At 39.6% G+C, this 13,633-nt stretch overlaps 1 protein-coding gene across 1 annotated transcript in view; it reads left to right on the top strand.

Annotated features, from left to right (window-relative positions):
* The window catches only part of FRMPD2 (FERM and PDZ domain containing 2), a 50,298-nt gene that overhangs the window by 23,085 nt on the left and 13,580 nt on the right, over nucleotides 1-13,633 (top strand). The window contains exons 16-27 of the mRNA XM_075155384.1: nucleotides 301-457; nucleotides 3,014-3,224; nucleotides 4,151-4,254; nucleotides 5,271-5,369; nucleotides 6,503-6,610; nucleotides 6,758-6,956; nucleotides 7,312-7,576; nucleotides 8,155-8,259; nucleotides 9,600-9,693; nucleotides 10,191-10,322; nucleotides 11,705-11,919; nucleotides 13,210-13,308. Of these exons, the coding sequence (XP_075011485.1) occupies nucleotides 301-457; nucleotides 3,014-3,224; nucleotides 4,151-4,254; nucleotides 5,271-5,369; nucleotides 6,503-6,610; nucleotides 6,758-6,956; nucleotides 7,312-7,576; nucleotides 8,155-8,259; nucleotides 9,600-9,693; nucleotides 10,191-10,322; nucleotides 11,705-11,919; nucleotides 13,210-13,308 (1,788 nt within the window). The remainder of the gene's footprint in view (nucleotides 1-300; nucleotides 458-3,013; nucleotides 3,225-4,150; nucleotides 4,255-5,270; nucleotides 5,370-6,502; nucleotides 6,611-6,757; nucleotides 6,957-7,311; nucleotides 7,577-8,154; nucleotides 8,260-9,599; nucleotides 9,694-10,190; nucleotides 10,323-11,704; nucleotides 11,920-13,209; nucleotides 13,309-13,633) is intronic.

Below are 13,633 nucleotides of genomic sequence, written 5' to 3'. Positions count from 1 at the left end.
CACATTAAATTGGTTTAATCATTTTAACATCTGTAGGGCCAAATTTTGCCAGTTCTATCAACCTGCTCCCAATGTAGACAATGTCCAAAGGCTCTTGATTTTCGACATAGGGCAATTATGATCCCAATGACAGACACCTCACTAACAACTGTTGAATTTCTGAAAGGCATTTAGTGCACCTAAAAGGCATGCAGCCAGGCATAAATACAACTGGATAAACCAACAAGATTAGACAAATGAACTTTCAGTGCCTCTGAATAATTGATATATGAAGCAGGCTGTGCTTTTTTTTCTCTTTAGAGAAAAAAATTTATGATTGAAAGCAGCTTCAGTGGCAAGAAACACACCTTCTTTACTGACACAGCAAAGACATGTAAATATCTACTGGACCTCTGCTCTGCCCAGCACAAATTCAATGCACAGATGAATTCCAGGCAACTTCGCCAAACTTCGTCAGGTGAGGTATAAATGCACTTTCATTATTCAGGCCATAGGACAAGGTTAAGTTTTAGGAAAGGTGCATTCAGTGAAGCTGAGAATCAGGACTTGCCACATCAGTTTCACTGTGCTTCAGTTTCCCATTTGCAGAGCAGAAAATAACGTCTCCTACTTCACTGGAAATTAGAGGTGTGTAAGTCTAATTTAGCATGTGCATGTGAGTGTGTGTGTGCAGGGGGTGGAGAGCGGTTCTCTGATGATAATAACTATATAGCTAAACTCAGATTTGAAAAAAAGCATTATTACACTTCCCTTCAGGAAACCTGCTGAGAATTCTGAAGAAACATATCAGACTTACCCCAAATGTAACCTCATAAATGTTCCACACAAAGAATAACTACAGTAGTGCCCAGATATGCTGGAGCTGAATTTAGTTAACTGTTATCTTTGCATAAGACAGGGATTCAACCCTATGGTTCAGTCCCAGGACAAAACCACCAAACCAAAAGCACATCAGTTACACCCACTCAACTATGTAGCTGCCAGCTGCTCTTATCTTAAGTTTTGCCATGTCTGTAGAAGATATGACTATTACCTCCTTAAACTTCAGATTTTCAATAGTTTCTAAGAGAAGGTTCTGCTCAACCCAGAGCAAGTTACATAGCACTTCTCACCCACAGTTCTCAGCATGCTCTGTAAAGATGGGTGAGGATCACTATGAGGAAACTTAGGCACATAAGAAATAACAGCCTAAGCTGACAACTGTTATCACTCTTGACTTCAGTGGAGCAATGTAGATTTTCACTAGCTGAGGAATTGTCCTTTGCCTTGAACAGACTCATCATCATTTACAACTACTAAATATTTGACCCAGTGAGTCATAGCAGAAGAATCAAGTGTCATGCCTTATCTGCTGGGATACTCCTTCCTCTAGTAGAACTGTAAAAGTGTTGGCAGTGAAATTATATCATGGGATATAACAGGATGATTGATATATTGCTTCTTTCTACTAAAATTATTTTATGAGAAGTGAAATTCCACCTGCACAAATTTGTTACCACGGAAAAAGGTGCTAGGATGACATTTAGGTTCAAGGCACCTTTTGTTGCTCAGGCTCCTGTAGCTTCAAATATAACTTAGTGGGACTGTGATTTGTAGCATAAAAATGAGTCCTAATAGTGAATCTTAGTTTCCTGTGTCACATTTGCTTGTGGTAATATTTCTTAATAAAACTACTACATTCCATATACAAGAGAACAAAAAGATTGAGAGCTAAGAAAATTATAATCCAGGTCCTGATTACAAGCACCTCAAATCACAGAAAACAGCCAGACTTACACAAGCTGTGTGACTGCAGTTTCTGAAGTTCGGTGTGTGCTTGCTGTCCCAGAAAAAAAGGCTTCGTGAAGGCAATGATAGAAAGTAGTTCAAAATGCTACCTTTGCCACCGCAGTGAGACTGTAAGAGATTATAAGGCTCTTTCTGCAAGAGGGAAACTCTTCCTTCTGCTGCACTGTTCAGATGTATAAGTCACATCTCTTCAAAACTTGTTAGCGACCCCCTACTTTGAAATCACCATGGCAACTCTCAGACTGCACTAATACTGTGGACAGTTAAGCCTTCTGATGCCTTAACAAATGCCCCTGATCAAAGTCACTGAGTAAAGAGGAAGCCTAGTTTAATGCTGCAGAGTAGTGTTCTAGAAAGCTAGATTAGCATTCAGGCTAATATTTGTTAGGAAAACTCACGGGAGGTGAGCTGTCACGTACAAGCAGAATTAAAGCCCATATTTGTGCTAGCCTGTACCAAGCAGGGTTCTTGTTTTACTTTCTGACATGTCTACTGTCCCTCTCTCCTTCAAATCCCCTCTCCAGCCCAGCAGTTGAGAACCAATAAATTAACAATGCCTCCTCCAGCACTATCTTGTTTCAGGGAAATAAAATCTTTTGAGAGGATAGATTCATATATAGCAGAGCCCAGATGTCATTAAGCAAGCATTTCCACAGTGGTGGAAAATGGGATAGCAAGCATTGCCACCAAGATGGTCCCCTACTCAACTTTACTTGTGCAAATCACTCAGAGCAAACAGCTCCTTGGCCCCTCTCTGAACTTAAAAGAGCATGTGTTAGTAGAGCTCCTGTCTTCTCAGATATACGTACATTGGAGTGGTGGGCCTGTGAAGGATGGGAAACTACCAACCTGGCTGTTTCTGTCTCTGACAGACAGATATTTCCCATACACCGAATGTTTACAAAATACACTTTACAGAGATATTCAGGTTTAAATTATACAGGGTTGTACATTTCATCTGTCTTGTGGAAAGTGAATTTGCAGTATAATTCATAGAAATGAAATCTAAATACTGCATATACTTTCTATGAAAGAAATGGATTGCAAACCCCTTCCACTCACTCTAAGGCCTAGACATCGTCAAGGATACCAAAACAAATACATCTGTGACGTCAATCTTTTTTTGCTTGTATGTTCAAAAGGTTAGACAGAAAGCAGCTTTGAGCTTAAAAAGATGGGATAATATCAGTGGATTTATCTTTCCTTCCTCTCCCTTCTTATTCAGAGGAAAGTAAATATATGGAAATAGACAAATCAAATTCTGCATATGCAGCTCAGCGTGAACACCTTGCCCTGATTCAGAGACTGTCTCGTTCAGAGAATGTGCTCTATGGAGCAAATCTGGAAAACCTTTCTGCTGGGATGATGAGCAAATCTTGTGACAACCTCAGTGTGGAAACCAACAACAGGACCAGAGACAAAAGCAATCTTGGCAGGTAGGTTTGCTTTTTCCTCTAAACGTGTGTAAGAATACTCAGTCATAGACTATATCATTGCAAACCACTATGGTAAACTCTGAGGCAGACTTTTTTTTTTTCAGTCTTTATTGTGTCACACCAAAAGGCCCTTGTCAGGCCTGGGGCTCCATGGTGCCAGCAGTAGTGCAAACACAGGCAGGAAGCTAACAGTGTAACAGATAAGAACTTGAAAAAGAGTGACATTTAAATTTGTACCAGGAATGAACCACTTATTGGGTTACGGAGATGGATAAAAATAAGGGAAAATAAAAGTAAAATCTTTAATGTCTGTGTATCTTCTCTGGAAATGGCAGTATGTGAACTGAATGCACAGTGGAAGCTGTTTTTGAGCAGGTCTTACCTAATTGATTCCTGCATGTCTAAAGGTGCAAATCACAGAGAACAGTGTAGGAACTTCTCCATTTTAATTTGCATTGGTACATTCACCAGTGTAGGTGGTTACTATAACTGCACACAGTCTCAAGGTCTTTGATGAATTCTAGTGCCTTTTAGAATACTAGGAGTTAGAATAGAGCCAAGAAGAACATGAACTACCAGGAAAACTTTCAGATGTGGTTTTGTCCAAATGGACAGCAGGGCTGAATGAATCATGCTGAGGCTATGCTGTGTTTTCCTGATGCCTGCACTCAACTCAGAGAAAAACACAGCCAGAAATCAGTTGTGATGTGAGTGGTCTAATAGCAGCTGTTATTTGGAAGCAAATGCTGGCAAGGATAAACTGCCTCTCCTCTACAATGAAGTGGCCCAGAAATCAGAATACTCGTTGAAAGGCTATAAACATGTGCATTCCCAACTTGTCTCTGACAGACTAATGACAACGAAGAGTGCTAAATACCATTGCTGATTTGTCATTGTAACGCAGTCTTAAATTTCCTGCTGTGCAGATCCACATCAGGGCTATCCCAGTCAGAAATGCACATCAATTTGAATGGAAAGCAAAGGAGTTATGACTACCTCTCTATCCACTCAACTCAGAACACAATCAGTGGTGAGTATAACAATCATAGAGAGAGACAGTACCTTTCCATATTTACTGTTTCAATAGCAGGAGACCAAAATATATTCTACTTAGAGATTAAAGAATATCCTTTTGCACTTCTAGTCCTGGGAATTAACCCAGAGTTTAGCAAGACAAGCTGTTTTCTTCCCTTTCACTCCCGCTTTCCATCAGGATCAGTGGTAAGGGACTTCGTGATAAAATTATTCTATCAATGGTGCCTAATGGTCTTCAGAGACATAGTTCAGTACACCCAGGACTCTGGGGCAATATCCCTATGCTCAGAGGTCATCATTTGGTTTGCAATTGAGATCTACAATTCAATAAATAACGCATGAGACAGCATAGGCTCCAGGTCCTTCCTCTGTTCTTGCATTTGCATGACACTAACTGGAATAAGAAGAATGGACACCTAATTTTCTAACAGAAGCCATATTGCACACACACAGTGAGCTGATCTATGGAATACAAAGCTATAATTATTTGGTTAGTCCATTTTAAAATAAGAACTATACTTTAAACACACTGTGGCAATTGCACAATGTTAAGTAGTGTTAACACTACAAAAGTCACCATCACAATCAGCGCTGATGGATTGCATCTACAGAGCCAAAAGGGCCCACAGGGCCGAAGGCTAGAGTTTCCAAAGGAACCCATAGGAGATTTTGTGTCCAAATCACCCTCATGTTTAATGGGCGCTACATGCCTGACTCTTTAGATATCCTAATTTTAATAAAAATGTTGCGGATAAATGGGTACTCTCCCAGAAACGAACATTATAGGAAGAGCTTACACAGCTACTGTACACATACTTTTCTAAAGAATGCAAATTTCCAAACACTTGTTTGAGCTTCCTTCCTGCATTATACTGATTCAGAAGTAATGGTAATGTTGAAAACAAGGTCAAAATATATTTTTAATTTTTGAAGCCCCAGTTTTGCATGCTATATGAATCTCTTGTCTCCCTGCATTAATCTGCATTTATTCTAGCTGTTTTGTTTCTGCAGCACCTGGATCACCAGCCATCCAAAAGGAAGTTTTGCTAAGTGGTCTAGAAAGAGAAATCATTTGTGTCAGCCTAAAACGTGACCCTAAGAATGGATTTGGTAAGTAAGGAACATGAATGTTATGTTTGTTACTGGGACTGTCAGATCCTGGTGCTAACACTGATACTTGCCTACTCAAGCTGAGCAATACTGTAACCTTCTTCACCTCATTTATTCTTCTTATAGAATAAGACTACCAATCTTTGTGAAGGACTTAGAATTTCTGAGACTGAAAATGACTAAGCGCATAAATGAAGACCACAGTTTTTTCAGAGGATTAACTAAGGCCACAGAGGTCAAGGGGACCAAGTGCTAAGAGTAGAATGAAAGGAACAAGGGTCTACTTTTGTATCTGAACTACATGTGCAGTGATTTTATTTATCTTAGACCTTACACAGGGGAGATGGTGTTCTGAAAACCTTTCAGGTATTGCCTGTGGGGGTGCAAAATGTGTACATGAGCTTAACATGAATGTTTCCTGACTTTTGGATTCTTACTTGGATAACATTCTTGTTATATAATACACTATCGCATTGTATCCTGTTCTTGTGGAGGAGTTCAGAGGACCATCAGGTTTCACAGCTGACCATTAATACAATTAAACATCAAATTTCTAAATGGTGCAGGTCTGTGTAGAATATCCTGATCCCAAACCCAACTATTCTACTAGTGAGAAGAACATATTCTGCAATAAGCAGAATATTCTGAGCTAGGATATTGAAATTGAACTACTTGACAATAATTTAATTTTCTTAGATATCTGTTACATATTCCTTAGAAGTTTATATGGCCCACCTCAGAGGCCCTAGACTACATGATGTAGAACAACGTTCAAACTTATCTAATGAGCTTTTAAACTATTTTCGTCCTGCAGGTGTTAAATACTAAAGTCCACATAGTTTATGACTCTTGTAAGAAAGTAGTTGGAACCTTTAAAAGTCCCAAGCCAGGAAAGTATTCTTATTGAGAAACTATATTTAAATAGTCACTGAAGTCAATAGCACACTTTAATTATAACATGAATTTAAAGCTCTCCCAAATCAAGACCTTCATGCCATGTAAATCAGAACTCCCCATTCTCCATACCACATATAAACTTTACACCACTGGAGTAAGAGCTTTTGTGTTCCCAAGGTTCATCTTTTCTAATACTGCCAGTGTCTCTGCATTCTCATGCTATCTCATTTTTGCAGGTTTTGTAATTATTGGAGGAGAAAATATAGGAAAATTGGACCTCGGTATCTTTATCGCTTCAATTATCCCTGGGGGACCTGCAGACAGAGCTGGAAATATCAAACCAGGTCATTATCCTTAGTTTTTAATTAGAATTAAAATACTTTCATGGTTTAAAGTTAGCTACTCTGGATTTATTTCCTTATTTACATGTCTTGGTTTTATCCTTTTTTCGTTTTTTTGGTTTTTTTGTTTTTTTTTTTTTTTTTTTTAAGGAGGAAGACTCATCTCTGTGAATAATATTAGTCTCGAGGGCGTTTCGTTTAATACCGCAGTTAAAATCATACAGAATTCTCCTGATGAAGTGGAGCTCATCATCTCTCAACCCAAAGGTATAAAGGCAAATGTCTTTGCTGGCTATGGAATGCTAATAGTTAACTCAGGACACTGGTATTTATCAGGCACTGGGATGTAGTAGTATTTTCTTGCTACTCAGTGCCAGTTATAATAACCATAGGCTAGCAGTGAAAATAGTCAACTTCTCGTAGGTGTCATGTGATCTCTGTTCTATAGTCAATGTGAAAAAATTATGGGCTACATTGCTGAATACCAAGGGAATTTTGGCATTTCTTTCTCTGATAGAGTCATAGTCCTTTGCAGTGATGAAGCAAATACATTTCTCCACACTTATAATAGCAGCGCTCCATTTTACAATGACTGACTCATTTTATAGATCTGATTTCACAACCAGTTGATGTAGGAGGTTACTTTGTCCTCCTGTGCTGAGGTATAATATTTGCCTTCAAGTTTACTTACTGTTTGCATTCAGCAATGTTTTATTTTGGTATGGCTTTACAGACATGTATGAAGAAGGATTAAATGAAGAAAAGAATCTATCAAGAGGAAACAGCACTAGTGGATCTGAGATCTCTTGTGTAGACAGTGGGAGAAAAAAGATTCAGGATTGTCATACAGCTCTCCCCACAGAACAGAACACAAATATAGATGAACTTGAGAAGGCTCTTTCCTGGAGTTTAGCACCAAAATTGGGCCCTAGGATTCCAGTTCCTTCAAATGATAGCCTGGATGTGGAGGTAACTGAGATTTTCATGCTAGTCAGTAATACTACGCCCAGCATGTGTCTTAAGAACATGCTAGCTATATTGAGAATGGAAAGTAACCGAGAAATTAAAAAAAAGAGGAAAGGAGAAAGAAAACCTTGGAAGATGTTGCTTGTTAAATTACATTGGAAATGTCAAAATTATAGACATGTCTAGAATATGTAAAAAAATGGGGAAACTATTCCACAAAATGTTATTAAAAATTCTCCTTCCTTTTCCAGTGGAGGTACAAAATTTTGATTATTTTCTTGCAATCTCTTAAGTTTTCAACCAGACACAGAACAGCAACATTTTGTGTCTACGTTCCTACTACTAGACAGCCTCCCTATCTATACTCAGCTTATGCACGTTTAGACAGATTACATTTTGAGTAAGATTAGTGTAAGCTTGAAATAATGTCAGGGATATAAATTGTACCACTCCAGGCTTACAGTGACAGTGGATCAAACCCTTTATACCTTCTGGAAACTCTCTCTTCTTTTTTTTCTTCCTTTCCCCCCCTTTTTTATTGAGATGCTGTAGTCTCATTAGTGTTTATATTTTTGAGACAGGAAGCTGATTCTTTGAACTTACCATCTCCATCTGAAACCAACTCAAAGGAAATCTATACTGTGGAGCTTGTAAAAGAAGATGGGACTTTCGGAATCAGTGTGACTGCAAGTGTTACTGTTAATCTTTCAGTGTGCCTGTCAAACTGTTACATGACCAAGAAACACACAGGGAAGTGTATTTATGTGGAACAAAGATAGAAAATAGGCTGATAACAAGAACTGTTAGCATTGCACGTTTCAAACCGAAGTGTCTGTTTGATTGACAGGGAAAGCATAAAGTACTGGCTCTGCTCATTCCCCAGTTCTTGCCTGCAGAGTCTGTGAAAGAAGTGTGCTGGCATAAAGCCCTTTTCATCCTTAGTCAAGTTGAGAACAAGACCTACGTCTGAAAGTGGAGTTTGGTCAGGAAGGGATATAGCCAGAGCCTCTAGAAAATGCAGCGATGCAAAGAATTCCTCAAGTCATGACTGGTTTTGCTGCTCCCCTGGAGCTCCTGGAACGCAAAGGCTGTGTCAGTACAAGCAGATTATACAGGACCATGGCATGGGCTTAAGCAGTGGCCCACAGGCACTGTTTAGTTGTTGACAGCCCCCAATATGGCTTTGACCTGTGCCTCAAAACAAGCAGTATAACAGAAGCCATCCCATGCTGGGGGGCTGAAAGTTTAGCTGTATGGACTCAAGATAAACCATGCTTCTTACTCTGAAGGCCAGAGGAAGGGCCCCAGCCAATTTTATTTCCTAATATAAGGAAATACAGTCCTCTGTATATTTAGAGGACCAGAGAAGGCAGCAGTGAAAACTATCTGCCACATTTGAATAATAATTCCTTGTCCTGGCTATCAGAGTTGAATTTACCCCTCCAGGCTGAGATGTCTTTACAGTCCTTGCTGAAATGGTATGGGAAGCAAGAGCCATTTCATTGCCTGCAGAAGAAATCGAGAGCTGCTTTTTCATCTGAATTTGGCCAGGGGACGTACATGGACGGAACATGATTCTTAGGTTCATCTGGAATTCCTCCGAGCTATAGGCTCTCAAGTGGTTGTACAAGTGCAGGTCCATGCTCTATATATTGTCCGAAAGGTTAATAATTGCTGAATGGATATTGCATATTTTGCAAGCTGGGCTAGAGACTGACTGAAAGATGCAACCCTATCTTTATGTTAGACAGGGAAAAATTTATCAACATTTAGTAAATGTTTTTATATAGCCACGTAGAAATGCATTGCATTTTCCTGAGAAAATAAAACAAGATTACTGCATAGGGAAGTATATTACAACTAGATGGGACTTTGGAGTAACATCCTCTTTCCTTTTTTCCTATTTAAAAAATAAAAGTAATTCCTGAAGCAGTTGCTTTGCAATGCATGTGTAAGTTGCTTTGATTTTTATCACAGGAAGAACATGTGAAGACTCCACTCTAATCTGTGGACATCTGTTTTGCAGGGTGGAATTAACACTAGCGTGCGTCATGGTGGGATATATGTGAAGTCAATTATTCCCAGGGGACCAGCAGATAAGGATGGACAAATACAGATAGGTAACGTGTCTGGCAATAAAACTCTGGGCTGCAGAACTCTATGTTAGTGTGGAAATCTTGCCACAGGGACGATGAAACACATTTTGGATTGGAGGTCATACAACTGTGAAACGTAATATGCAGTCCACCACTCCTCAGCCTGTCCCTGTACCACATGTAGAAAACCCACTGAAAAACCAGGAGCCTCATACCAACATTGTACAGTTACTCTCCATGGCTGACATCAGGCTAGTGACTCTGACATCTACTTTTAGTGTTGGTATGATAACCAGATACTATCACTGCATTTACTTACAGAATACCCCGGTATGTTTTAAGTGCTAGTTATAGAATGCTGTACAACAAGCAGTATTGCTTTTATACAAAGGAACATAATTTGACACATGGAAGCATGAAGATCTATTGCAACAGGGGTAGCCTCAAGGTTTACAGCCATTGAGCTTGAACATCAAAGCAACTTGACCCTTTTTTTGTTTGGTTGGGTTTTTTTGCCTCAGGTGATCGTCTGCTAGAAGTAGATGGTATCAGCCTCTGCGGCATCACCCACAAACAGGCTGTGGAACACCTTAAGAAATCTGGCCAGGTTTGTACAACAGCAGAGCTCAATAAGATACCCAGTAGAATAAACTGCACTTAATATGAAGCACAGTAGCAAAGCTGGGCCAAAAGAAACTTCCCACACCACCCCATCCAACCCCATTCTCCTGAGGAAAAAAAAAAAAACAACCAAAAAAAGTAAAAAGACTTAGGGCTTACTGTGTACTGTGTAACTGGACTGTGTTTATCATTGTTTTAGATTGCCAAGCTGGTTCTAGAGAGGGGAAACTACCAATTGGCAGAGCCATGCCTGACTGCTAATGACAGAAAGGAGGACCAATGTGCAGTTGTTTCTGTGGCAACATCCTTCACAGATGGTACCAAGGACTACTGCTTTTTGACAGATGGTGAGCGATAAAAAAAGGAACTCAGGGTGACTTCTTGCAATGTGCAAGAAAGGAATGAATGAAAATAATTCTATGAAATTTCTGTGGGTTGGAAGGAAAACTACATGCTGAATAAAAATATAATGTGCAACATTAATGGCATTATCAAAATTCAATTACAAACAAAATATTTCTGATGTACTTAGAGTTACAGTTGCTAGCCGAATTTATCCTAGGCATAAATACTGTATGTCTCAGCCTTCACGAGATGGGGCTGGCAGGGGACATCCCTGTCTGTACTCTATTGCACTCTCAGGCAGGAAGCAGCTGTGTTGACGTTGCCAGTCTGTTACCCAAAGAGAGCTCCGCCGCGCAACAGCTGATGCTGTGTCAGTGACGAAGCCAGGGTGAACTGCTGCCCCAGGGCCAGGACTGGAGACTGCCATAACTTCACTTCTTAAAAGCAGAAGATTCAGAGATCACTTTCACTGAATTTAGCCAATAAATCTTTTATTGGCTATACCTTTTACTGTAAGGCTGTCTCACAAACACCAAGTCTGAACCATACTTTCCCATGGGGCAGTTCCTCCTCTACATTGTCCCTAGCAGAATGGGGTTCAGCTGCAAGTATGGTATTTGGGAAAGGGCTGGTCTCTTGTTCTTGTCTTGAAAGAGCAGTAGCTCTGATTCTAGGTTATGCTGGTTAGTGCAGGACCCAAACTAACATCAGACAGCTACAGAATAGTAAGATCTACCCAACATTTACAGAAGAATGGCAGAAAAGGATAGCATTTGAACCTTTTTATGTTGGTACAAAAGGCTTCTTCCTTTATGGGTTTGTATCAGATGGCATAAAGTCTGTGAACATACAGTGGAATAGAATCCAGTTCTCCCCATTCAGCCTGTGCGATTTCAAGGGTTCACATAAGTTAAAAGGAACACCAAACCCTTCTTTTGCCATTAGTATCAGTAGATCTACCTCTGCAGCACACAGGGAAAAGGTCTGCTGAGGGTATAATTTACATCAGCTCTTTAGGGGGTATGTATACCACAGCTCCCACTCTTTTTCCCATCCCTCCTTGGAACAGATAATACATTTGAAGTCAAATTGACAAAGAATTCTGGAGGCCTCGGCTTTAGTGTTCTGCAAATGGAAGGAGATGCTTGCAAACACCTTGGAGGAGCTATTGTCAGAATCAAAAGACTGTTTCCAGGGCAGCCAGCTGAAGAGAATGGTGAAATTGAAGTTGGAGACATCATTTTAGCCGTGAATGGGAAGCCTATTCAAGGACTCTTGTATCAGGTACCAGGCATTACTATTGCTGATGGGTAACATATTAATAAAGACAATGGGATGAAACTGCATTTAAACATAATTATCACCAAAGGGGATAAGAATTTGCATATAATGAATCCGATTTCTATGTTAGATTCTTCTCTAGAATTCTTATGGAGAATTTCCTTCCTAACAGAATTTTTACAGAGAATTTCTTCCGCAATTTAATTTATAACTTTCTACTCCTGATGCCCAAAGTCTATTGTTAGATGCACACCCGTTGTTAATTAGTTGGAATCTTTGTGGCTGTTATGCATAATTGGAATATTTTTTCCCTGTGGTCATTTGTGCTTGGTAATGTCATGCTAAATACCATGCCCCAGATTCAAATCTCTACCAGGTGAGGTAAATCCAATGTAACTTTTTTACCTGGAATGAGAAATTCTATACTCACATGAAGAAATTAAATGGTAAAAAAGGACTACATGTGGATTTATTTTTTTCATCATAATCTTTTCACCTTATGAAAATCCCTGAGTTTTGAATATGAATATGCATTGAATAGATAAGATTGGTAACAAACAGAAATGATGAAATCATGCCATTTTGCCACTGACAGGTTATTTGTATCATTAAATAGCTAGGGCAGAAGACAAAGTCCTAGACACCTTTGGGGGTACTGTAATTGTACTCCATTTGATTTTTCTGACCTGGAGTCTGCCCTTTTCCAGCATGGTCTTGCTCTCTGACGTACAGCCTTTTTACTTGGTTTGTGCAGAGGGGGAGACAGGGTGTTTTGGCCTACAGCATTTTTTTTTTTTTCCTCTAGATTTGGTATTTCAGCGCCCACTATACTTGAAAGCTGAATGCCACTGAATAGATGTTATGTCACGGAAGGGCTTTGAGAAAGTCTACCTTTGGTTATGTCAATATGGCAGTCTGTGGAGCTATGCTGATATAATTGACTGAAGATGTGTCCCTGCCACACGCAGTCTGAATGCGTTTGTATGAAAATCCTGTTTTCTTCAAGAAAAGAAAAAGAATTAATTCAAACCTATGTGTCTGTTGGTGGAACAAGAGCTTGTAAACAGAACTGACTTTACTTTAGATACACATTCACATAAAAACTACGGTCCACTTACATGACAATCAAACAATAGTGATTTTTGGCCCCCAGACACTGCTGAGAGGCAGAAATACTAGGAATTTGGCATTCACAATAAAAACTGTCTCCATCCCAGTTGGTAAAATGACATATAGACTGTGTACTATAGACTATGTTCCATAAGAAATCTAATATTCCTTCTTCCTGCTTAGGATGTCCTGCACTTGTTGCGAGGAGCTCCTCCAGAAGTCACATTACTACTTTGCAGACCACCAAAAGGTGTTCTTCCAGAAATAGAGCAGAGTGCCCTGGTAAGGCAAAGCTTCTGTCAGTAAACTTGCTTTTTTAAACCTGGAAAAACACTACTATACTTTCTATCCAGTCTTGAACACGGCAACCTTCCCTTTTCTTCAAGGCTCTCTATTCCATTTCTTTCCCTTCCCTTCCCTCAACATCTAGAGTTCAACTGATTCTTCCTTAGCAACCAAAATAATAGAAATCTGACAGTTGTGAAACATGTTTATCCCAGTCCAACAACTTTTGAATTGCAGTACCGTCATTGGAACGAAACAGCACATACCCAAGTAGATCTTCTAGTGGTGCTTCTAAAAATGCTCTACTAGATCCTCAGCCAGA

Source organism: Calonectris borealis, chromosome 7 (assembly GCF_964195595.1).
Source record: "Calonectris borealis chromosome 7, bCalBor7.hap1.2, whole genome shotgun sequence".
Classification (NCBI taxonomy): Eukaryota; Metazoa; Chordata; class Aves; order Procellariiformes; family Procellariidae; genus Calonectris; species Calonectris borealis.
The sequence above is the reverse complement of the archived record's forward strand: the minus strand, read 5'-3'. Positions and strand labels throughout refer to the sequence as shown.